Genomic DNA, 25,186 nt, shown 5'->3' on the forward strand with positions numbered 1-25,186 from the left:
ATGTGGGTGTAAAGTCAAAGTCCCACTTTCAAACCAACTCTGCAAGATTGTTTCTGATCTGAATAGTGGTTGAAAAAGTGGCAAGTGATCACTTTTTCACAATTTCCTCAGATCAGAGTGTTGTCAGAGTACTTGAGAGATCTCTGCTTGTCATATTTAAGTACTGTGTCATGAACAAATGAAAACAAAGCTGTTGATGGCTATTCAGCACTACAGATTATCAACACACTTCAGTCTAGTCCAAGTTACTCATCTTCATCTCTGTAAAAGGGAAAATATCATGGGTTAAAGACAATTTTGCAGGAATTTGTGCTGTGAAAGGTTCTCGGGGTGGTTTGGTCTTTGATTCAGATCACAGAAGTGCAGCTTTTACTGTTGCTAAGAGTGGAACACTTGCACAGAGTGTGAAGAACAGAGCAAATGTAAAACACGAGAATTTTGTTGTACTTCATGGTAACTGCTAAACAGAAATTGAAGAAAAATTTAATTGTAATTGATGTGAGATTAATTGTGGCCTGGAGCAGGAGGCAGTGGCTGTCAGACTGCACAGAGCTTGAGGGCTGTCTCAGAGCTTGGCACTCTTGAGGACTGCCAGCCATTAGCACTGTAATTATGTTATTTTTATAATTCAGGCATGTAGCAAAGGGTGATTATGATGCAAAGGAATAAATGTCCTGCCAGTAGCACCACCCCAAAAAATTATTATTATTAAGAAGAATGACTTAATGTGGAAAAACATTGAAAAAGCTATTGAAGGGCTCAGTTTGTATCCACCTCATCAGCAGCAAGGTGCTAAGGAGCAACCACTGAGTCTGCCACAGTCAAATTGAGTCAGACTAATTTAAATGGTTTTTTTGGCAGTGTCCCTGGGCTATGGAGCAGTTTGCAAACCAGTAGCAGGAAACTTTAGGGACTGGTGAGAGACACAACACCAGAAAGCTGCTGAGAGCACAGCAGTGACTACAAGTGGCAGACACAGTTGGAGCTTTAAAACTTTCAAGCTTAATTTGAATTTTCAAAGAGGTCTTCAAGCAGGAACCACAGAACTAATGTTTTAATATTGAGAAAAAGTGTAAGGAAAGATTAAAACAGGTGGGTTCAGTCTAGGGAAGAGAGAGTAGATGAGTACAATCATCAGATACATCATGGAATGGTATAAAAAGAATAGTGATGAGTTATTCTTCATGTAATCCTTTTGGGTTAATTCCATATGTTTGGGGAATAATTAGAATAATAGTGGAATTCTGCAGGAAGCCTAATTTAAGTTATGGAATCAGCGATATGGGAGATATCTGAATTACAGGGTGACAAACACCACTTAAGACCAGTCCAGACATATGCTGTGCTTCAAAGAAAGGGAAATTGAATACATATTTCTGCAGCTTCCTTTCAATCATGTGCTTAATTCTATAGTTAACATGAACAACACACTTGCATGAAGTTACTACATTTTTTAATGTAAGTTACACTTAAGGGAAGAAAAAATAATTAAATCAAACTATGTAGATTTGCAGCTCGAATTTGGCAAAATAATTCAAATAACTGGATCTTTACATGTTAGTATTGCTTTCTGTGTTGTCAACATCACTAAAAGCAGCTCAACAAATGTACCTGATCTTGCCATAGATCTTGATCATCTTGCTGATCTTGTTTCTCTGAACAGATGAAATGTTATTAATAAACTGACATCAAAGAAATTTGCTGTATTGCAAATGATTTTATATTACAATTTAGACTAAGTTCTGTTTGTGTATTTGTGTATTAGTATTTAAAGGGAACCAAAAGAAAAGTCATATTAAAAAGAAAAAAGTAAAACCAAACCCCTAAAAGTATTAATGACAATCTATACTCACTTTCAAAAATCCTTGCATTTTATGACTGACTTCCTGAACACTGCATTTCCAAACCAGACTATTTTATTTTTACTTCTTATTAAAATACCTATTTGTTTTCAGATTAAAGCAAAAGCACAGAGAGCAAAGATAGGTTAAAAACTGTGCATCTGACTTGTTTTGCAATTGGTGTTCAGATGCTTATTGTGTTCTGGAGGCAATTGATTAGAGTCATAGATATAAAAATATAAATTGTCTTTATTAATGAGGTATGCATTTGTTCACATCAGGTTTCTTGGGATACAGCCTTCTATTTGGATTTCAGCTGGCCAGCCTTTGTATCTGTTCTTTGCCTGGTCAGAGTGGTTTATCTGTAAAAATAAAATAAATTTTTAAAAATTATTAAAAAAATCAGTATTTAGTTTTTTCTATTTACATACTAGTTTGTCTTACTTTATATAAGAGGAGGGAGTAATGAAGGAGGACTGGGAAGCTGAGGAGAATGTTGCACATCTTGCTTAAAATAATGGGTGAAGATTCTGCCAGTTTCTCTCTTACACAGAGTGCTTTCTTTTTTCACAGATGGCTGTCATGATATAGAATAAATTGAATATGTTTGTCCAGCAGAAGCTCTGAAATGTGAAGAATATTGCAAAAGTATTCTGCACCAGCACAAGCTGGGGGTGACCTGCTGGGAAAAGCTCTGTGGAGAAGGACCTGGGGGTCCTGCGGACATTGAGCTGTCCCTGCCCAGCAGAGACCAAAGAGGCCGATGGTGGCCTGGGGATCGTCGGGATGGGCACTGCCAGCGGGCCAGGGGTGACCCTGCCCTGTGCCCGGCCCTGGGGACACCTCTGGGTGCTGTGCCCAGCCCTGGGGGCACCTCTGGGTGCTGTGCCCAGCTCTGGGGGCACCTCTGGGTGCTGTGCCCAGTCCTGGGGCACCTCTGGGTGCTGTGCCCAGCCCTGGGGGCACCTCTGGGTGCTGTGCCCAGCCCTGGGGCACCTCTGGGTGCTGTGCCCAGCTCTGGGGACACCTCTGGGTGCTGTGCCCAGTCCTGGGGCACCTCTGGGTGCTGTGCCCAGCCCTGGGGGCACCTCTGGGTGCTGTGCCCAGCCCTGGGGGCACCTCTGGGTGCTGTGCCCAGCTCTGGGGACACCTCTGGGTGCTGTGCCCAGTCCTGGGGCACCTCTGGGTGCTGTGCCCAGCCCTGGGGACACCTCTGGGTGCTGTGCCCAGCCCTGGGGGCACCTCTGGGTGCTGGGCCCAGCTCTGGCTCCTCAGCACAGCAGGGCCAGGAGCTCCTGGAGCTGAGCAAGGGCCTGGAGCAGCTCCAGCTCAGGAAAGGCTGAGGGAGCTGGGGCTGCTCAGCCTGGAGAGAGCCCAGGGAGAGGGGCTGAGCCCTGGGTGTCCCTGGGTGTCCCAGTCTGTCCCTGTGTGTCCCAGTCTGTCCCTGTGTGTCCCCGTGTGTCCCTGTGTGTCCCTGTGTGTCCCAGTCTGTCCCTGGCTGTCCCTGTGTGTCCCTGTGTGTCCCAGTCTGTCCCAGTGTGTCCCAGTCTGTCCCTGTGTGTCCCTGGCTGTCCCAGTCTGTCCCTGTGTGTCCCAGTGTGTTCCAGTCTGTCCCAGTCTGTCCCTGTGTGTCCCTGTGTGTCCCAGTCTGTCCCAGTCTGTCCCAGTCTGTCCCTGGCTGTCCCTGTGTGTCCCAGTCTGTCCCAGTCTGTCCCAGTCTGTCCCAGTCTGTCCCTGGCTGTCCCTGGCTGTCCCTGTGTGTCCCTGTGTGTCCCAGTCTGTCCCAGTCTGTCCCTGTGTGTCCCAGTCTGTCCCTGTGTGTCCCAGTCTGTCCCAGTCTGTCCCTGTCTGTCCCAGTCTGTCCCAGTCTGTCCCTGTGTGTCCCTGTGTGTCCCTGTGAATCCCAATCTGTCCCAGTCTGTCCCAGTCTGTCCCTGTGTGTCCCAGTCTGTCCCAGTCTGTCCCAGTCTGTTCCTGTGTGTCCCAGTGTGTCCCAGTCTGTCCCTGGCTGTCCCAGTCTGTCCCTGGCTGTCCCAGTCTGTCCCAGTCTGTCCCTGGCTGTCCCAGTCTGTCCCTGGCTGTCCCAGTCTGTCCCAGTCTGTCCCTGGCTGTCCCAGTCTGTCCCAGTCTGTCCCAGTCTGTCCCTGTGTGCAGGAGGTCAGAGCAGCCCCAGGCTCTGCTCCAGGCCCAGCGATGGCCCCAGAGCCCCGGGCAGGGGCTGAGCCCAGCAATTCCCTGCACAGGAGGCACAACTTCTGCCCTGGGCAGTGCCAGCCCTGAGCAGAGCCCAGAGAGGCTCGGGGCTCTCCTCCCTGGGGTATTCCAGAGCCAGCTGGACACAGCCCTGTGCCCTGTGCTCTGGGATGGCCCTGCTGGAGCAGGGAGTAGCACCAGAAGAGCCACCACGGTCCCTTCCAGCCTGACCAAGCTGTGATCAAGTGACATCCTGGGAAAAAGAGCCCCACTGTGGGAGCTGTGGAGGGCATCAGCATCATCCAGGGACCTGAACCCTCTGTTGGGTTTTCTCATTTCTGTCAGCCTCAGTCACACAGATGAGCACGACTGGGCTTACAGAAACTGAGCACAAGGGCACAGATGCAAACAGAAATCTCTGTGAAAAACAGTATCTTTAGTCCTCCTGCAGCCTGTGGGCAAGTTATTCCCAAAGTTTTAGGTTTTGATATACAGACAAATATAAAGTGAAAATAAAACAAATCTGACCTTTTCTTTTTGGATATTATCTGGCAGCTTGAAGCCTTTGGCAGCTATAAAAACCCAGCTTGATCTGAACTTTATATTCTTTATTTCTTTACTTCCCAGTTCTTCTACTAATTTTTTTGTGTCATCTTTCAACCTAGGAAAACGTAGTGAAAACATGAGTGTTAAAAATTCAAGATGTGAAAAATGGTGAAAAAGATCATAGCTGATTCATGCTTTACAATCAGCATTAAGCCTGCAGAAGCAAAAATGAGATTCAAATAGTCCTGAGAGCTGTGGTAGCTGTATGACATTGAATTCACAGAGAAAATTGAATTTATCAAATTTTTTCCTTCTCAGTAAGTTCCTGGTGTTAATACAACCTCTTTGTAACAGCTTAGCAGAAAGAAAAAAGTATCTCAAATACTGTCTGCTGCTTCAGTCCTTCCTAAATAAGGACAAGAGTGTCAAGCATGGATTAAGTCTTTTCTTGGATAATTACCATATCATGAACTCAGCTAAAAACCCCCAAAGATTCAAAAGCACCTGAAAAAATAAGATTATGATGTTAGAAGGAATGCAAACTAGAGACATCATAATTGGGGTGCGGATAAATAATATTTCAGAGTAAAGAAGGTTGTGACGCAGATGTCACAGCAGTGCCCTTTGAGTACTTTTAAGCAATACCTACCCATCCTAGGGAGCACCAACACACAGATATGTGCAATCAGGGAAAAGATATGGAATCAAAACTTTTAGACAAGATGTGAGAGAACAACTCTGAGTGTAAAATGGAATTTACCATTCCTTTACACCAATTCACAACAGCCATTTTCCAGCTTTTCACTGCTCTGCCCCTCAGGCTCATTAAGCTCCTACCTGGTGCTCCCATCATCGTGAGTGGCCATCAGAAGGAGGGTCCCTTCTGGTGCTTTCCTGATGAAATCCATCATCTCCCTGGAGTGGTCTGGGGAGTCAATCACACAGCTGGTTATTCCTGGCACACACATCACCTTCCTACTCCTGCACCTACACTCACTTTAAGCATTTTTACGCAGTCAGGGAATCAGCTTCTAGTGCCTGGGAGCATTCTGGTTCTCCTCACTAATAGGTAAGGAAACTTGCCATTCAAAGTAGAGAAAATGTGTTAAAAGCTATTCTTAAAGTAGATAATCTTTTCAGCAATGTGGAAAGCTGTTAAGAGATAAGCAAATTTCCTATAATGATTTTATGGCTATGATGCTTTTGTGACTAAAATAGAACAAGATGTGTCAGGAAAAGGAATTTTGCTGAGTGAAGCATCTGGCTGTCATAACTGCTTAAGTGCCATTACTACCAGACTGAAATAATGGAGACCAAAGAAAAATATAAAACAAAACAAAAACAAACAAACAAATAAACAAAAAACAACAACAAAAAAAGGAAAAGAACAAGATAATTTAACAAAAAAGATCATCAACTATCTCAAATAACAGGGGAAATCCAGCTTTTCAGGCATAATTTGTCATCATATCTGGCTAGAACATATTTTATGAAGACAGCAGCTTTTTGTTTCTAGCTGATCCCTGTTGAGAATACAAAGTCAAACAGGAAAGAGGAGGATAATTACATGAATATGTCTTTTCTTAATGCTGAAACACTAACAAAAGCTTTCTTGGATTCTTTTCCTTACCTTGTGCCCACATTTCAAAAAAATTTGTTGACATGAATTTTCCAGTTTTATCTGTAATTAAAAAAAACTTAATATGAGCAAATATTTTTTTATTCAAGAGGCAAACACAGCATTTTCAGCTAAAGCTAGGCATTCCTAATTTTATTATTTGACTTCTTTTGCTTCAGTTATTAAATTGGAAGAAATATGAAATAAAAACTTTAAGTTCTGGGGAGAATATTTTGTTTTGTGTGGTGTCTAAATCATCAAATGTGACTAAAAATTTTTATCACTTCTTATTTTAAAGAAAAATTCATTTTTGGTGTTTGTATATACTACACTAGGTCATGGCCATAGATAGGAAAATTCATTAAGCCTAAAACTATTTGAATGAGCTTAATTCTATTCTGTGCAGTGTTTGAGATGTTCAGCCTTTCATCCATAAGGCACTTATTGAGAACAGTCATTATCTTGCCTGATCTAATTAATGGACATGTAAAAAAAATATGTTTTATTACAGACTGGTGCAGGATATTGGACAGATTTACCTGCTCCTATTTGCCACTATCTTGCTTGTGCTTTCAAGATGAATATTTCTCCTCCTACTCTAATTTTAAAATAATTTTTATATTTTATTCCCAGTAAAGATTTTGTGATTGTTGGAAAAAAAAGGCAGTAGTTAACTGGGGAAAAATTTGAAACAGATTCTTGTCAGTGGTTAATTTAATCCTCAGCAAAATCATACAAGTTTAGACAAAATCAAGATCTTGCTTAGCAATAGTGAGACAAAAAAATTAAAATATAAGTGTTTTGTGATCAAAGCCAGCTTGACTGTGCCTGTGACTTCCCTTTTTTTCCTCTCCCCCACAAGATTTGGGCATTCATTTTTCCCTGAGCTCATTACTGAATACACTGCATTTCATCACCATGCCCATTCATCAAAATCAAAATTTAGGATTTAGGTGCCTCCAAACCTAGAATAAAGCACACCTGCTGCTTCCATTGACTTTTACTATAAACAAATGGCAGTTTAATATTAATTAAAATCTGAATTTGTGTATCCTGAACAAGCCTGGAAGAGGAATTTGTACCATGGCTACGCCTTGAGGCAGAACTACAACTCTCAGTTCCTGCTTCTCCCGTATCAGTGGAGCAGCAGATGTATTTTATCAAGGACTGAAGCGTTGAAAGCAGAGTCCTGCTGCTGGAGATCACAGATATTCTTGCTGTGCTACAAGTCTTTTGTCTTTTAATAAAATACACTACATCTGTGTGTACATTTTCTATTTTCCTGTATTGATTATGAACATGTTTCTTTTGTTTACCCAGAAGACTGTTTTTTATGATGTAGGTTTGTTTTTCTTACACTAACATGAATCAAGTTTGCAGTATTTTCCTTTCCCTTCCCTACTAGCTGGTAAAAAAACCCCACAAAACAAAATATCTAAGCCCCCCAGGAACACGGGTAATTTATTGCAGTACAAAGTATGTCTCTCGCTAACATTTTTTTCTCTTACTTACAATTCACAATGGCAATGTTTATACCACTTCCAGCCTCATGATTCCCTGCACTTATAAGCCTGAAATTGAAATAAATACAGTATCAGTAAAATAAAACACATCTGTCCATCAGCTCTGTTGCAAAGTTATGTTTACCAGTGGAATTTTCTGATACTTATGTTTCCTTCAGGTATTTAATTCAAAATTCTATTTTAAATAAGTATTTAAAAATCTTGCACAGTCTATCCATCAGTTTCCTTCAACAATGACTCTTTCAAAATGAGCCAGATCATGAAAAAATTTCATACAAGTGCATCCAGAAAGATAAAGGAGAAAAAGAAACCAAACCAAAACAAACAAGATGAAGTGTTTTTGTGGTTGTACTCTCTGTGGATTATGTCTCCAGGAAAGGTCACTGCGAGGTTTTGAAGTTATTTCACCTGTCCAGTTTGAAAAGCCATGAAAGAACCTGACTTTCAGAAGATGCTGAACAGTCAACATTCTGTAAATCTGCTATCCTACACCATGAAAATTAAAAATACTGCTGAAAACTATCAGTCATTTGCAGCTTATATAGAAGAACAAAGAAAATCACTGGAGATTAGGTTAAAAAAAATAATAAAAAAGAAGAAGAGTTAAATACTGTCAGAAAAATTCTGAAGTTTTCCACCAGAATAGAAGCCCCTGGTAGGAGCTCAGTTGCTGCTACTGAGCCAAACCCAAACACCTTTGCTCACAGCACAAAGCACTTGCTTAGGTGTAATTTAGAGGGGTACTCACTCGTCATCCTCAAAACAAATTGTTGGCCTCCTCTGTTTGCCACCACCACTGAGGATGCGATAGGCGAAGCTCCCAGGTGGGCAGGGAGACCAGAGGTCACACTTCTGCCTTTTGGGGGCTGGAGCTGCAACAGCCAAGATGAAAAAATGTTTTACTGGGTGCTGCATGAACAATTTTGACATGGGATGAATTCCCTAAAGTCAACATGCTGAACTCAAACATCTGAACACAGAATCCTGGGATTGTCGTAACTTCATCACAGGTTGGGCTGGAAGTTATCACTGATTTCCAAATAGGTATAATTGAAAATAAAGTAATTATTATCTGCTATTCCACATCACAGGAAACAAGGGCTACCAGGATGAAGGTTTCCTATCAAGAGCTGGACATGAATAGTTACCATTCTTATTTTAAGTCCTTTTTTCACACAATTACTTAGTCAGAGAATGACAAAAATATACCCATTAAACCACCTGGTCAGAGCAGAGCTAAAAAATAATGAGAATTTACTCACAAAGTTTAGTTAGTGATTCAGCTGTTTATCATAAATATAAAATACATAAAAATAGAAACAAAGCTGCAGATTTGCACTCTTTTGCCTGCAAACAAATAAGGTGTTCTTACATCAGTGTTCAAATAATTGCCTTTGTACATATGTAAAAATAGGCTGGCATTGTGTTTCTTCAAAAACAGTGTCTAAGAAAAGGTTTGGCTTTGTTTTAATTAGCTTTACAGTCAACTTCATTCTTATAATAGCACATACCAAATAATTTCTTATCTAACAAGCCATTTATTATTTAGCACATAAATACACAACATCAGATACAGTATAAGAAAGAGGAAAAAAGGAAATAAATACAACTACATACCCCTCAACAAGCCATTTATTATTTAGCACATAAATACACAACATCAGATACAGTATAAGAAAGGGGAAAAAAGGAAATAAATACAACTACATACCCCTCAACACTGGTTTCTTTCCAATCTCTTGAAGTGCAGCAATAGATATGGTATTTTGGGGTACATAAGCAGCAACAAAGTATCCCAAATACCAAGCAGCCACGGATGTCAACAGTAATCCAAATAATCTCAGAACAACTGTGAAGGGGAAAGTAAAAAGGAAAAAAACCCACGCAACAAAAACATCAAAATGTTTTCATAGCAACACAAAAAAATCTTGTCATTTTTTTCTGGCATTGCTATCCAAACTGGCTGTTTTTTGTCTGATTCATTGGGTCAACCACAGCCTTTAGAAATGTGTCAGTAGAGTATCTGGTGCATTCCTATCTCCAAGGACAGCCCCTTTTGTTTCTAAAACCCAACACTCCCTTCAATCTACATCCATAATCCCTCAAATAAACACAAAATTTGACTTAATCCTAGTAGGATTTCGACTCTGAAAAGTAAGTACTGGGTTGTACAGAGGTGTTTTGCAGTTACTATTGATTTTCTGAGATGTGCAAACACTCCAGGAATGGTTTTAAATGTTGACCAAGCAGGGAATTCCCTGCACCCACATTTTCAAAATGCTGGGTTAAAACAGCAGAAGGCCCAAACAATCCCTTTCACACAATGAGCTCTGACAGCATGCACAGAATCACAGAATAACCTGGGTTGGAAGGAACACTCAAAGTTAATCTAATTTGACCTCCCTTCAATGAGCAGGGAGATCTTCAACTGCATCAGGTTGTTCAGAGCCCTGTCCAATCTGACCTTGGGTATTTCCAGGGATGGGAATACCACCTCCCTGGATAACCTGTGCCAGTCTTTTACCAGCCTTGCTGTGAAAGGCTTCCTCCTCGTATTGAATTTCTGCTTTTCCTCAACACCTCAAGTGCTGATGGCTTTCCTGATGAAATACACCACCTAATTGATGATGCTAAATGTCGTGGTTTGACACGGGACAAAAATTTTCTTGGAAGGAAGAGGTCAGTCCAGTCAGGGGTCAGGTTTGGATACTGACACTTGGGGTGACCAATTGAAGGTGGACACGCCTCTGAGAACACAGAGGGGTTAAAAGCAGAACTCCCAGGAGAACTCGCTCTCTTTGGTTCTGGTCATCGGAGGGTACAGACCTCCCCTGCCCAGCCATGAGCTGGGTGGGGAAGGGGAAGCCATGTGGCCTGCAGAGGTAGGCCAGGGGATGAAGGGTCTGGAACTGAGCTGGGCCAGTTCCTGCGGATGGAAGGGTGGAGAACATCTGAGATGTCTTTGTTCCTCCCAGGGAAAAGAGATAGAGAGCCTGCAGACACCCGGGAGTTTGCTGGCAGAGGAGAAGGAGGAGTGGGGGGAATATGCCCAGCCTGGGAGACAGCACAGCGTCCTGGGCCGGAGATTTCAGCTGTCCGGGGAGTCCGGGAATTTTAACCCTTTCCTGTGAAATGAAGGCTTTGTGAAATATTGCTCCTCCTCAATTTGAAGGAAAGAGAGACAGCCGGGGACCTCAGTTGTTAGGGAAAGAAGGTTGGGGGGAGATGATGGAGTGGCTGTTGGCTGGACTCTTCTTGATAACCATAGACTGAACCAACTTCTCCTCCAAGAGAGACTGCATTTTAGGGGGATGCAATGGTGAGCCAAGAGACTCCTCCAGCAACTCCCAGTTCAGGAATGAACAGAGGTCAGCGGAGGAGGCTGTGAGGATGCCCTCCATCTTCAGAGAAGAAGAGAAGGCGATCTCTGTTCTTGGACCCCTGGCCCCAGGGGAAAATGGGGGGGACTGTAGTCCCAAAATGAGACACTGGACTGTTGTTCCTGTTGGTCTTTGGCAAAGCATCTTTAAAGGGGCCCTATGAGCAGTCTCTGTCCATGCACAGTGGTGAGAGCACTGTGACATGGAGAGGAGAGTGTCACACTGGCCAGTGTGTCTGGGTGGTGCCACGTGTGACATGGAAACACAAGAGGTGGCAGCTGTGTTTCCTGGAGTGTCTGTGGTGCAAGGGAGACTCCCCTCTCCCCTGATGGACTCAGTATTGATCATGTGGAAGGGTGAAGACTGGATTAAGGGTCCAAATGTGTCTCGCTGTGATTTGTTGGAATTGGGTGGGGGGAGAAGGAATGTTTTGAAAGGTTTTTCATTTTGAATTTTGTGTGGTTTTTTTTCCCCTTTATAGTAGTAGTAGTAGTAGTAGTGTAATAAACTTTTCCCCTTGTTATTAAGTTTGGCCTGCTTTGCTCTGTTCTAGATCGCATTTCACAGCATTCAATTGATAGGTTACATTTTTGTGGGGGTGCTGGCATTGTGCCAGTGTCAAACCATGACACTAAACAAAGAAACATCACACTGCAATAGTGGAACAGGTTGTTTTAGAGGCACGAGTCACTTCCTGATCTGCAAAGAACCATCCTAGAAAACAAGGGTCTGTTAAAGTGGAAAAAAAAAGGAAATTATTCGTTTTATAGTCCTGAAAACTGAGTTAAACAGGACCAGTGTCCAAAAATATGCAGTATGTTTACTTTGCCAACCCTCTAGAAAATATCTTGTATTATCTAGTCTGAATCTTCCTTGTAAGAGTTTACATTCATGAGACAGATCTCTCCTTTCCTTCTTAGAACTTCCTTTTATAAACATTATGATTTCTGCCCTACCCTTTCTCTAGAACAAGGCCAAATTTTCCACTTGTCCTCCTCAAGTCCTGTTTTGCAAGTTCTGCTACTCCTGTGAATTCTGCCCAATTGGTCTGCATCCAAATTCTGAAAATTTCTGTTATTCTGATCATTCATGCCAGAAGGAACTTTGATTTCTTTTTCCCCATAAGAGCAGACATTATTCACACAGGTTCTGTTGATAATCCACCATAAAGACTGAATTTTTCCTCTCTAGGTACTCCTTCTTTGTATTTCTTCATGTGGTTATTTCTGTATTCTCCCTGCTTAAAAAAATAAAAAGCCTGATGAAACATTGCAGAAACATTTGTGTGACTGCACGGAAAATATTGTGAGAAACTTGCTGTGTTTTCATCAAAGGATTAAAATTGAGAAAGTTATGTAATGGATCTTCAGGTATTATAAATTTCCCTCAGTATTACCCATGAGAAATCTCTCACTCCACCACTAGTAGTGCTGTAGTAGTGGTGCAAACCCACACTAAAATAATGCTGAAATTACTTTGACACTTCATTTGTGCAGTGATGTGAACACAAACACTGACAAAGCCCACATACACAAATCAGAAAGCTGCTGGAACCAGGCAGATTGATACCAACTTTAGTTCTTTTACAATATTAAAAAAAAATACCAGATTTATACACAAAATAAATTTAATTCATAAAGGAGGCCAAGTCACAAGTTTCAAAGACAATATCCTGGAAGAATGAAGTGAAAATGACAATTTTATTTAGAGATTTCAGTGACTATTTTCGGGGAGAGGATAGGGCATGGTGCATTGCAAAGATCTATGAGAACACCAGTCAGGTTTTGTTTTGCTCATCCCACAGTTAGCTTGACAGGTTTACCTTTACAATGTATTTGCACTATTTTTCATCATTATTATGGAGCAACTCTGTTGCAAAACAGGCTCAATGGTGCAGCATTTTATCTAAATATAGGAGAAAGTACAAATGTCTAACTGCTGTTATGCCTGATGTTATTTCCTGGTGTCTGAGGAAACCATGGAATAGATCATCCTGAGTGTGATCCCGTGGCACAAACATGATAACCAAGGGATCAGCAAGGGTTTGGGAAAGGCAGGTCCTGCCTGATCAACCTGATCTCCTTTTATGACCAGGTGACCCCTCTGGGGGATGCAGGGAAGGCTGTGGATGTTGTGTGCCTGGACTTCAGCAAAGCCTTTGACACTGTCTCCCACTGTGGGAATCCAGGGCTTCCCTCTGGCTGCCCTGGCAGGTCTGGGACCCTGGCAGGGGTCAGGAACCCCCCTGGACAGAGCCCCCAGAGACACTGTCTGTGATCTCTGTCCATGGAAAAGAGTTTTCAATCTTACGGGGTGAATTACCAGCTCTGAGTGTTTGATATCAGTAATAATTAAGTGTGGCATGGGTGTAAAGGTAAAATTTTAGGATTCTAGATAAGGGGTCCAAAGGGCACAAGATAGAGGAAATTGGGTGTGTCCTGTCCTTTTTCTCCTTCTTCATGCCCTCCATGTCTCACTGTGGTGTTGGCATTTTTCTGTTGGTTCAGGCTGGGGACACACTGTTCAATGTAGGTGACAGATATTGGCACGTTATTGTAAATCCAGCCCAGGGAGTTTCTGGTATTTAATGTTTGTAACATCCCACTGATTAGTGATCCCATTGTTACTGAGGCTTGGATCAGGAGTAGGGTGGCCACAGGAGCAGGACTCACCTGTACTTGGCACTGGTGAGGCCACACCTCGAATGTGTGCCCAGTTCTGGGCTCTTCACTACAAGAAAGGCATTGAGGGGCTGGAGTGTGCCAGAATGGAGCTGGGAAGGGGCTGAGCCTGGAGCAAAGGAGGCTCAGGGGGACCTTGTGGCTCTCACAGCTCCTGCCAGGAGGGGACAGCCGGGGGGTCGGGCTCTGCTCCAGGGAACAGGGACAGGACAAGGGGAAACGGCCTCAGGCTGAGCCAGGGCAGGCTCAGCTGGGACAGCAGCAGGAATTTCCCCATGGAAAGGGTACTCAAGCCTTGGCAGGGGCTGCCCAGGGAGGTTTGGAGTGCCCATCCCTGGAGGAGTGAAAGAAACAACTGGATGTGGCACACAGTGCTTCTCCCTACTTCACAGGGTGGTGATCAGTCAAAGGTTGGACTTGATGATCTTGGAGGTTTGTCCCAACCTAAATAGTTCTGTGAATCTATAATATTGTCTGTATTTTACTTAGAACACAAGCTTCTTAAACATTTTTTGAAATATGCCTTTTAAGGCTCAAGGAATACATTTCCCAACTCTCCTGCATAGTTTGTACCTGGTTCTCAAAACTCACAGAATATTTTCACTGTCAACCAACTTTTAATTTTGCTTTCTGGGACTTGGAAGGTATCAAGAGACTTCACTGACCCGACCTGCTGGGTCCACCTGTCTCTCTTAGGTTTACTGAGGTTATTTATCCTGGCACACATACATTCATTTTTGAGTTTCTCCACAGACATGTGCAAACCTTTACACATTTAACAGCGAAGCCGTAAGTTCAGACAAAGTTCAGATAGTCAAGAACGCTTAATATTTGTGATTAAACAATTAAGAGTGATAAAACACAAAGTCCAGACTATGTGCAGGAAAGTCAGACTGTGCTTTTGCTGACATGGGAGACTGTGGGTGCTCAGCACCAAGGAGCAGTGTGGGGATGCTGAGCTGCAGAGCTGTTGCTGTGCCTCCCTCACTCCATTTCTGCCATGGAGAAGCTTCCTGAGGGTTACATCTTGTCACTGTCACGGGCAGGGACACTCACAATACTCACAGTGCCAGGCAGAGGAGGTGGCAGAGAGAAGCCAGGAGGAAGGACAGTCAGGATGGAGGTGCAGCAGGACATGTAAAACAGCAGAGCTTAAGGAAAAGGTGACAGAATCACAGAATATCCTGAGTTTATCACCCAGTCCAACTCCTGGCCCAGCACAGGACCACAGGACACCCCAACAATCCCACCCTGTGTCTGAGAGCATTGTCAGTGCTCCCCACTTCCCCGGGGAGGTGTTCAGTACCTGACCACCTTTCTCTGGGTGAAAAACGCTTCCCTAATATCCTAATATCTCCTCTCCTAATATCTCCTCTCCCCGAGAGAGCTTCCTGCCCTTCCCTCGGGTGCTGTGTCAGCAGTCCCACCTTCCAGCAGCTCCCAAATTCCCCTGTCCCCCAGGTGCCTCTTGGCAGCCACGAAATCACTAAATGTAAGCTCGGTTTTAGGTTATTCTGTGTTTGGCTGATTCCGAACCCCCACGCAGCCACACTGCCTAATAGACACACCCATCCGCACGCAGCTGGGTTTGAGCAGAGGAAAAAAAAGTAAAAAAAGAGAATGTATTTAAAATTCGAGCATGACTTATTCCAGTCTAAGAGCTGAGTCGGCATCAGCCCGCTCGCCCCTTCCCCTTGCCCATGGGGGTCTCATCCCGCCCGGAGCGGCTCCGGGGCGCATCCTACTCACAGAGCCGGCTCAGCTTCATTCTTCCTCCTCCTCCTCCTCCTCCTCTTCCCGTCCCTCTGGCAGCTTCCCCCTGCCAGCCCCGGGCAGGCAGCGGGAAGGGGAGCGGCCGCCTGCGAGCGCCGCACCGCCCCGCTTTAACAGCTGGGAGTTACTGTGCGCGGGGAGCCGCAGCTGGGCGGCGGACGGGGGAGCGGAGAGCACACATTGCTTTCCTTCCTTATCTTTCTTTCTTTCTTTCTTTCTTTCTTTCTTTCTTTCTTTCTTTCTTTCTTTCTTTCTTTCTTTCTTTCTTTCTTTCTTTCTTTCTTTCTTTCTTTCTTTCTTTCTTTCTTTCTTTCTTTCTTTCTTTCTTTCTTTCTTTCTTTCTTTCTTTCTTTCTTTCTTTCTTTCTTTCTTTCTTTCTTTCTTTCTTTCTTTCTTTCTTTCTTTCTTCCTTTCTTCCTTTCTTCCTTTCTTCCTTTCTTCCTTTCTTCCTTTCTTCCTTTCTTCCTTTCTTCCTTTCTTCCTTTCTTCCTTTCTTCCTTTCTTCCTTTCTTCCTTCCTTTCTTCCTTTCTTCCTTCCTTCCTTCCTTCCTTCCTTCCTTCCTTCCTTCCTTCCTTCCTTCCTTCCTTCCTTTCTTCCTTTCTCCTTTCTCCTTTCTCCTTTCTCCTTTCTCCTTTCTCCTTTCTCCTTCCTTCCTTCCTTCCTTCCTTCCTTCCTTCCTTCCTTCCTTCCTTCCTTCCTTCCTTCCTTCCTTCCTTTTTGTTCTTTCTTTCGCTATTTCTTCTTTTCTTTCTTTCTTTTTCTCTTTCTCTCTCTCTTTCCTTCTTTCTTTCATTCTTACATTCTTACGTTCTTTCTTTCTTTTTCTCTTTTGCTCTTTCTTTTGTTCTTTCTTACGTTCTTTCTTTCTTTTTCTCTTTTGCTCTTTCTTTTGTTCTTTCTTTCTTTTTCTCTTTCTTTTTCTTTCCTTCTTTCTTTCTTTCTTTCTTTCTTTCTTTTGTTCTTTCTCTTTCTTTCTTTTTCTTTCTTTCTTTCTCTCTTTCTCTCTTCTTGCTCCCTTTCTCCCTATGTCCCTTTCTCACTTTCTCGCTTTCTTTCTCCCTTTCTCCCTTTCTTTCTTTTTCTTTCTTGCTTTCTCACTTTCTCCCTTTCTCTCTCCCTTTCTCCTTTTCTCCCTTTCATTCTCCCTTTCATTCTCCCTTTCTTTCTTCTTGCCTTCTTGCTTTCTCTCTCGTTTTCTTCCTTTCTCCTTTTCTTCCTTTCTCTCTTGTTTTTTCTTTCTTTTTCTTTTTCTTTTTCTTTTTCTTTTTCTTTTTCTTTTTCTTTTTCTTTTTCTTTTTCTTTTTCTTTTTCTTTTTCTTTTTCTTTTTCTTTTTCTTTTTCTTTTTCTTTTTCTTTTTCTTTTTCTTTTTCTTTTTCTTTTTCTTTTTCTTTCCCTTTCCCTTTCCCTTTCCCTTTCCCTTTCCCTTTCCCTTTCCCTTTCCCTTTCCCTTTCCCTTCTGTGGTGGCTCCTTACAGATCATCTACTCTCAACCCCACTACCATGGCCAGGGCATGTCCCACTGCATCAGGTTACTCAGACTTTGGACATTTCCAGGGATGGGGCAGTGTCTTACCACCCTCACAGGGAAAAAATTCTTCCTATATCCAACCCAAACCTACTGTTTTTGAGTTTGGATCCATTCTCCAGCTGAACCAGTTATTTTTGAGTCTGTTGAACCCAGCTCAGGGCTTTTTCCATGGGAGACCCCTCCTCCTTTTTCCACCCCTTGTCCCAGCTCTGGGAGGACACAATTTCCACCATGAGCTCCAGCCCACCCTTGTCTCATCTTTTTTTTGTGTACCAGGTGTTGTGCACCATCACCTGGAGATTTCCTTCCTGCTGGGGTAGCTGTGTCACTTATTTTCATTTATAAAACCACTCAAACTGCTCTGTGATTCTACAGTTCCCCTTTAAACCTCTCAGATTTAGTTTCCACTAAGCTCTTTCGTTCCCTCTGCCTCTAATGATGCACAGAAATTATGTTTAGCTCAGCAAACAGATGAATAAATCCTGCAGGAGGACTCATATAGGAACTGCAGCAAGAGATGGGTTTTTGCATTCTTCCCAGGATACTGCTGAAAGCTGTAAATGTTTCCAGTCCCTGGAGGAGAGGTGTTTCTTGTCCTTGTCTGCAAGTGGTATATTATAATACCCTGTAAATTGCAGGTAAAACCTAAGGGAGTAATTGCTGCAGGTTATTTTCAAATGTACTGGAGCTTGCAAATGAAAAAGCAACATCCCATGAAACCTGGGCATGTGAATAATTAAAGAGGTAACATGGGACAAATAAACTTAAGCAATGAGAAGCATTGGACAGAAAGGAAAAAGTTATGAGATGGCAAGAGGAAGTTAAGGACAATGTTAGTATGACATACATTTTAAAGTATGCAATTACTTCTGCAGGAAGTCTTAACCTGCAAGCTGGCACATCAGAAAATGATGTCTCTGTTAATAAATGATTGAAACTGCTGAAGACTGCACTTCTAGCCCTTAAAGTAACAATAATCCAGCTCTAAACCTAAAACACCATGTAGTAACCAAATAAAAAATTAATATATTTTTATTAAATCAAGGAATATTAGCTAGGACTTGGGATAATTTAATTTTAAATAAGTTTATTGTATAAGTAGTGGTGGGTCACCAATTCCATAGGGAAAAATTTTAAGCCCTTTGGAACTTTGTCATCACTTCAATAGAGTCAAAACCCCACTTAACTGGCCATCAATGTCTGTAGGAAAAAATGAAATTTTACCTGCTTTAGCCCACAAGAAAATTGTAGCAGGTTATTTTTCATTACTGCCTAAAATACATGGAACTACACCCAGGCATTTGCTACAAATCCTGGTTTGTTGGTCTGCCAAATCCCAGGGATCCAGTGGCTGAGGAGATTTGAAGAGCCTAAGGAAGAGGAAACTCTAAAATTTTTTTTCTTCAGGTATGTCTTTTGTATTTGCAAAAAAAACCAAGTGACACTTCTTTCTTTAGTGATTAATCAAAGATGTGGGGTGCAGAACCCTTCTGAAGGATAATTTCTCATTCCATTCTGCAGGCATTCATTCCGTAATTTGAAATCTTAAAGAAAAACTTGCAAAATATTAATCTGCACTTTCAATTCCTGTAAGACCCTTTGGTGATAAGCAGGATATTAACTCAGGAAATAAATGACACTGAATGCAGCAGGTGAATGCATCTACAGGGTCTTGCTCTTATCTTGTCACCACAAAACCCAGTCAGCAGAGGAAGTTTATAGTCTAACACAGTAAAAACTACAGCAGCAAGTTCCTGCTTGCCCTTTGAACCACAGCACCAACAGAGATCTTCTGCATCCACCTCACTTGACTAACAAATGAGCAGAAGTGTCATTCCAGCTGTTGTAAGAATTGAATTTGTGTTTTCTCCTTGTCCACTAATGGCCAGCAGTGGATTTCCAATCCTGCCAGGACAAGCTCAAAGAATTTAATGATTTAAAATGAAGGCAGAGTTAGCAAGGCAGGGAGAGAACGTTGGACTAAATCTTTGTCTATGGAGCTCACAAGAACTTAAGAAAAATAGACTTCCTACATAAAATGTGCAACTGGTGTCTAATTTTACCTGAGACTTGGGGCAGACAAGAACACACCCCGTGGATAACAGGGGCAGCAGTGTAGAAGAGCAGTTATTTAACTCACCCATAATTCACCATGTGCTTGTGCCATAACTCAGCATCCTGTGTGGTGGTGACATAAAGGGGAACATAGAGAGATAGAGATGTAAATGTCTATTACAATAAAATTGCTGTTGATTTTTTTCCTGGTTTTTGTTTGAGTTTTTTACCCTCCCCACCTTTTTTTTTTTTTTTTTTTTTGGGTATACCTTGACTGTCTTTATGAAATGCAGGAGAATATACTTAAAACAAGATGAGAACTTTTACATACTTTTGTGGATATAAAGGATTAAAGACACCTCCCCCAAGATATGCAAAAATGGATCATTTAACAAAGGGCCAAAAGCAAGCATTGAATACTTTCAGTTGATAAGCTGGAAAAAAAAAAAGGTTTGTGAATCTGGGGCATTTCTGGCCTGCTGAGCAATACAAAGATGTGGCTAATTTGTTTGTTTTTCTCTGCTTTATTAAACCAGAGGATTAACACATGGAGAATATATTTTACTGTATCTGATCCAGATAGAAGGTGGATACATCAGCAGTCAAAAATAAATCAGTAGTTAAAAATCAGTATAAACCACCAGCCTAGAGAATGTTCAAGTTGTCCAACAATAAAAAGAATCTCATTCAATAAGAATATAGAAAGCTGAAAGTAATGTTAAATTTACAATTATAAAGCACTCAAGGGAAAAGCAAATAGTATTCCTACTTCAGAACAATTCTGGGTGCATGAAAAGAAATAATTGGAAGAATCATAATACCTTGTTTATTCATAGAAAGCAGTCTCATCTAGCTAGCAGCTGTAAAAATCCAATACTCTAATATTTGTGTAGGCACTGCCAGCATAGATCTCTGTATTCTTTACAATAACCTGTATTTCATGGGGAATGCTATTGAATTCCCTAGCCAAACAGATGATGAGTCAAGGTGTAGTCAAGTGGTACTTGTCAGCCTCTACAAGGAAAAAAAAATAAAAAGAAACCACAAACCATTTATTTTTAAAGAGTTTGTTGTGGTGGAGAAAGGGAAAAATAGTAAATGTTTACTGTTTAAGTGGCCATCAGAATTACACATTGTACTGGAAAATTACAGAGCACTTGCATTGCCAACCTTCACGTATTTGTGTACATTCCACTGTCATTATCAAAAAAAAAAAAAAAAAAAAAAAGGCTGTATTCTTGCAACAAATACTTACCTTTGTGTTTCACACACAAACTTAAAAGCTGTTTTGTCTAAACTGGCCAGTTTTCATGGGCAAAGATGAGCAAGAGAAGTGTGAATAAACAGTTTTACAGTTTAGGATTCAACGAGCCTGAAGTCTGGAGAGTGCTCTGAAGATGATTGTAATTTCAGGAGCATAATGAAAAGTTGTGAGCAGAGCTGTGTAATAATGGGATCATGGAATGGTTTGGAAGGGACCTTAAAGATCATCCAGTTCTGACATGGGCAGGGACAATTTTGACTAGAACAGGCTGCTCAGAGCTCCATCCAACACCTGAACACTTACAGGGATGCAGCATCCACAACTTCTGGGGGACACCTGTGGCAGTAAAGGAGAAGGTTCGCTGAATATCAGGACAGAAATAAGCAAAACCTGCCAGCTTTGAAGGAAAAATATTAAACAGTTGGTGTGACACCCTGTAACTTGACTAATGCCCTAAATTTACAACATACACAATAAATACACCGTGCTGCCTTTAAAAACCTCAAGGCTTAAAATAATGGACTTTGTAAAGAGGTGTTCAGGTGGAGGGAAGAGGGAGATGATAAACGATCAGAAAACCCTAAGCTAAGGGTCTTTGAGGTTGGATATTCAAAAAAGAAAGTGAAAGTAACTTTTAAAGGAATTTGGGCGAAAAAACCAGAAAGTTATGAAAGGGCTTGATGCCTTGTGAAAGCTGGCCTAGAGCAGAGGCTGGACAGAGCTAAAGAATAAATCAGGGATTTATTCAAGGATCTCCTCATGGATGCACCTTGGGCAGCTCCAGAGCCCAGCCAGGGCTGCACCCAAATGACCCAAAATGGTCCCAAAATGCACGAGCGCTCCCGGGGTTCTCCCTGGGATCAGTTCTGCTCCATTGGCACCTTGGAGTTCATTGTCCCATTCCAGCTCCAGCCCATCAGTCCCACCCTGCTTGTTTTTCTCTCTCCAGCCCACGCTGTTTGTGCTCCTGGGCTGAGGTTTGGATCATTTGTCCTTGGTGCCCAGCTGGAGCAGGAATTGTTTTGTCTCTGCTCTTTGCACAGAGCTCAGCATCCCATCATGTGAAGCCCAGACCCACAGACTAAAGCAGCACAGAATGTGAAATATAGACAAACTAAAACTTGAGGAATCAGGTTTCCAAGAGTTGGAAAACGCCGCTTGGGCTCCACCTGGTGAGGGAAGAGCGCGGAGCAGAAATTTGGGACAGGGATTTGTGTCCCTTCCCCATCCGCATCCCAGGGCAGGAACAGCCCTAAGTGTGACCCCAATCCACACCAAACCATCAGCAGCCGCACATTCTCAGCTTCATCCTTTCTCTGCTCGGTTCTGAAATGAAAAATTCAAGCAGGATATCTGTAATTCGGGAATAAGCAGGAAAAAAATCACCTGGGAGCTAAACTGCCTCCCCCTCCTGCCATGGGATCTACACAGCCAGAAGCTGGAACTGAGAGTCACAGGAGGAATTTGGATGGATATAATTTATCAGCTTTGAAGTTCTTCTTAACAGGATTTTAAAAGACACACATGATAGGTTGAAAGAATTAAATATTTATTTTACGCAGCATAAAAATCTGATTTTTTACATAGTGTTTATGTGAAAGTGGCAAGACCTGAAAATACAAAGTATCAATTTTTGGAAAATTGAGTAATGAGGCTTGACAGTAAGTGGGATAGAGATCCTAATATAACCTGAAGATTGTATTAGAAAGACTATACCCCTTTGTTCCAAAGATTGATCCCATTTTCTTTTCAGTCAATGTTAAAAACATTGTCTAATAAAAACAAAACAAAACAACAGGTGAAGAAATGCCTCTGTAAGTTGACCTTAAAGGCGAAATCCTTTCCATACTTCCTGAATAGCATCACAGTTATTGTAGTTTTAAAAGCCTTAAAAGATGTCTGAATCTCCATATAAAATTTGCAATAAAAAAAGTGAACTGCCTGTTTTCAGGTAAGTCTTAAACACTGAACTTTGTATAGTTTATGCACACACAGAGTATTGGCTACCAAAGCAATTTTTTCCAGCACATATTGCAGTAATCCACACCTTTGTGCTATCAAGAAATTGTTAATTGTCTTTTTGTTACCTCTAAACATTCTCAACTCCATTGTTTTATCACAGAATTTTCTGAAGGACAACCATGCTACAAATACAACCATTTAAACATTCAGCTCTATAATCCCTCTCTGAAAACACAGGAATAAACATGGCCTTTGTAGGTTTGACTTGGCCCTGTGAAAATTTCCCTCATCAGAGGGGGACGAGATGAGAGGATTGTGACAAACAATGTCCTTTATTCAAGTGTTTTGACTAAATACACATTGATGTAAAATCAGAGCAAACTCAGTTGCTCAGCTGGTGTGTTTTTTAGGACCAAAAAAGTCATGGATGGAGCTCTAACAGCTCCCTGTGGTTCTCCTCTCCACCTCTGTGCTTCCTGAGGATGGAGAAAAAAGAGAATATGCAGGGCCAGGGCATATTTCCAAGGGGGATGTGAAAGAATGCAGGGAAAAAAATCAAATGCACAAAGGAGTTCTTGGCACATGGTAAAATTCAGGGGCCATTGGTACAGGTGAACTTCTGGCTCCAATTCTTCTTCTAATGGCACTGCAAATATTTTCAACTTACAGTTATTTTTTTTAAAGCATTAAGGAACTACTTTAAAACAGGTCTGTGAATGGCAAACAAGAAAAATGTATCTTTTGTTAGAAAGCTGCAATTGGGAAATGAAGACCTTAATCTTTTAGCAACTTTATTGGGAGGGGAAATGAGAAGGGGTGAATGGCCTACAAGACAAATAAAAAAAAAAATCATATTTAGAACCAGTGAATGAGTGGGACAGCAACTATACTAAAATATATTTAAGTGATGGTTATCAATTTAAAAAAAAAAAAGGAAGAGAACACTTTTTGAGGGCTACTTCTTTTTAAATTCTACAAATTACCTTTTGTGTCTTACCTTTTGGCTAGCTCAAAAGAAATTCTGTGTGTGCCTTCATGGTCTAAATCTAAAATTCCCAGTATTTCAAAGACTACACCAGGCAGATATAAACCATTGTTATATTAGTACTGCACAGTCATTGTTGTCATCAGGTTTTATGATTTCCTGTCCTGCTGCTTCCAAAAGCCACTGCTGGGGGTGAGAAACAGCACTGAGCTACGTGGAGAGAGGAATATTCAGCAGCTGAATCCTCCCTAAAGATTATTGTGTCCTGTGTTCACCTGGGAGGGAATAATTCCCAGTAGCACCAAAAGGCACCTTGGAATGCAGTTTTCCAAAATATTCAGGCAGGTGGACCCTTATCAAAGGAAATGGGGACTCTTGGATGTTGCACCTACAGTAGCTGCTGTCTTTCTGTGGCTTTTGTGTTTCGGATCCATCTCACCCAGGGCTTTGGCTGAAGCCAACAATTTCTGCTAGCATTCCCAAAGAGCCATAACCAGGATTACTCACAAGCTTGGATTAGCATCTAATTAAGCCTCAAAAGCCAGCAAATCTAACTGGCTCAGAAGATTGCTCATATCCTGTTACCAACCTGTCTTCACTTCTCTCAACAGCAGCAAGGACTTCAGCAGCCAGAACTGAACAATTTATCAATCAGAGAGTCAAGTTTGACAGGAACTAATGTCTTGGTAAAAAGTGCAGCCTTTTCTGAAAAGGATTAATCTGTTACACTTTTGCAATTTTTAATGAAGCTAAAGGAATCCTGTTTATTTCTCTTTCTGTAATTCCCTTTAATTGCACCTCCATAGGTCACTGTACCAACATCCTTCATTACACTGCTCCTATTGCAATTTATATTTGTATCTGAGGTGATGATATGACAACCAAGAACAGCCCAGTTGTTGGAAACCCCTGTGGAAATCAAAGCAACTTCCAGCAGCACAACCATTTTTTAATATTGGAAAATTTAAGGACCTGTCTTTCTCTCCCTGGAACTGCAGTGCTACGCAACTCTCAGAAGCTTTTTAATATTTAAAAGGAAAAGCTTGGTAGACAAATGGCTCATCCTTCAGTAAGACAAAGCCAGCCAATACACAGCAGGAAACTGGTTCAACTCACAGGTTGATTTTCACTGATGAATTTTACAGCTGTTGAGCACAGGAGATAGCAAAACCCCTTGACACATTGCATTTAGGTTGATTCAACATGCACATCCTAAAACACAATCCTTCACCTTAAAAACAGAACAATCCCCTCCACGTAACTTTTACAGCACCTGAACCAAAGCCTTATTAAAATGCTTCATCTGTTTCCCTCAGCATTTAAATTGCACCAAAAACCCCATGACAATATTTCTAAAAGTTGCGAAGGCAGCGGGATAGAATTAACTTATTCCCAGGGCTGGGCTCAGGTTTAACCACTAGAACTCAAACCACACCCCCTCAAATAAATCCCTGGCATGGCACCGATGGTTTCAAATTACCTTCGAGGCTGCAGCCAGGGCAATGCAGCTTTCTGACACTTTCCTGGGACGTGGTGTTACATTCCCATCAGGGGAGAGCTGGGTCAGCAAGAAATATTGATATTCCTTACAAGGGATGGTTTGGAGTGCTGTGATTTGGAGCATCCTGTCTCTCATAATAAATAAAGGATATTTTTTCTGTATCATCTTTATTCAATGCTCTGTTTTTTTTGTTTATTTTTTTTTTTTTTCCAGTCCTCTTCCATTTTTCCTTTTCCTTAAGGTGTGGTGTATTCTTACACTTGAAGTTGGTTAACAGGAGCATAATATATCTCACAACACATATATTTTAAAAAATATATCAGGGAAAGAGATC

The 25,186-nt window shown here is 41.8% G+C and overlaps 1 protein-coding gene across 1 annotated transcript; it reads right to left on the minus strand.

The window, feature by feature from the left end:
- Positions 1–2,060: 2,060 nt before the first annotated feature.
- On the minus strand, positions 2,061–15,608 carry FAM3B (FAM3 metabolism regulating signaling molecule B). The gene is made up of 8 exons (XM_021540324.2): positions 15,532–15,608; positions 9,433–9,570; positions 8,470–8,593; positions 7,711–7,769; positions 6,211–6,261; positions 5,418–5,505; positions 4,563–4,695; positions 2,061–2,203 (listed from the first exon to the last, which is right to left on the minus strand). Exons 1-8 carry the CDS (start codon positions 15,548–15,550, stop codon positions 2,114–2,116), a joined length of 702 nt encoding a protein of 233 aa, XP_021395999.2. The 5' UTR covers positions 15,551–15,608; the 3' UTR covers positions 2,061–2,113.
- Positions 15,609–25,186: the final 9,578 nt, after the last annotated feature.

The sequence above is a fragment of the Lonchura striata genome, chromosome 2 (assembly GCF_046129695.1).
Source record: "Lonchura striata isolate bLonStr1 chromosome 2, bLonStr1.mat, whole genome shotgun sequence".
In the NCBI taxonomy this organism is placed as follows: Eukaryota; Metazoa; Chordata; class Aves; order Passeriformes; family Estrildidae; genus Lonchura; species Lonchura striata.

Excerpts from the sequence above, each read along its gene's own strand:
- FAM3B (XM_021540324.2), bottom strand. Across the intron at positions 7,770-8,469 it reads ATTTGTTTTGAGGATGACGA|GCTTATAAGTGCAGGGAATC; the intron begins GTGAGTACCCCT and ends TTTCAATTTCAG. Across the intron at positions 6,262-7,710 it reads AAACATTGCCATTGTGAATT|ATAAAACTGGAAAATTCATG; the intron begins GTAAGTAAGAGA and ends TTTTAATTACAG.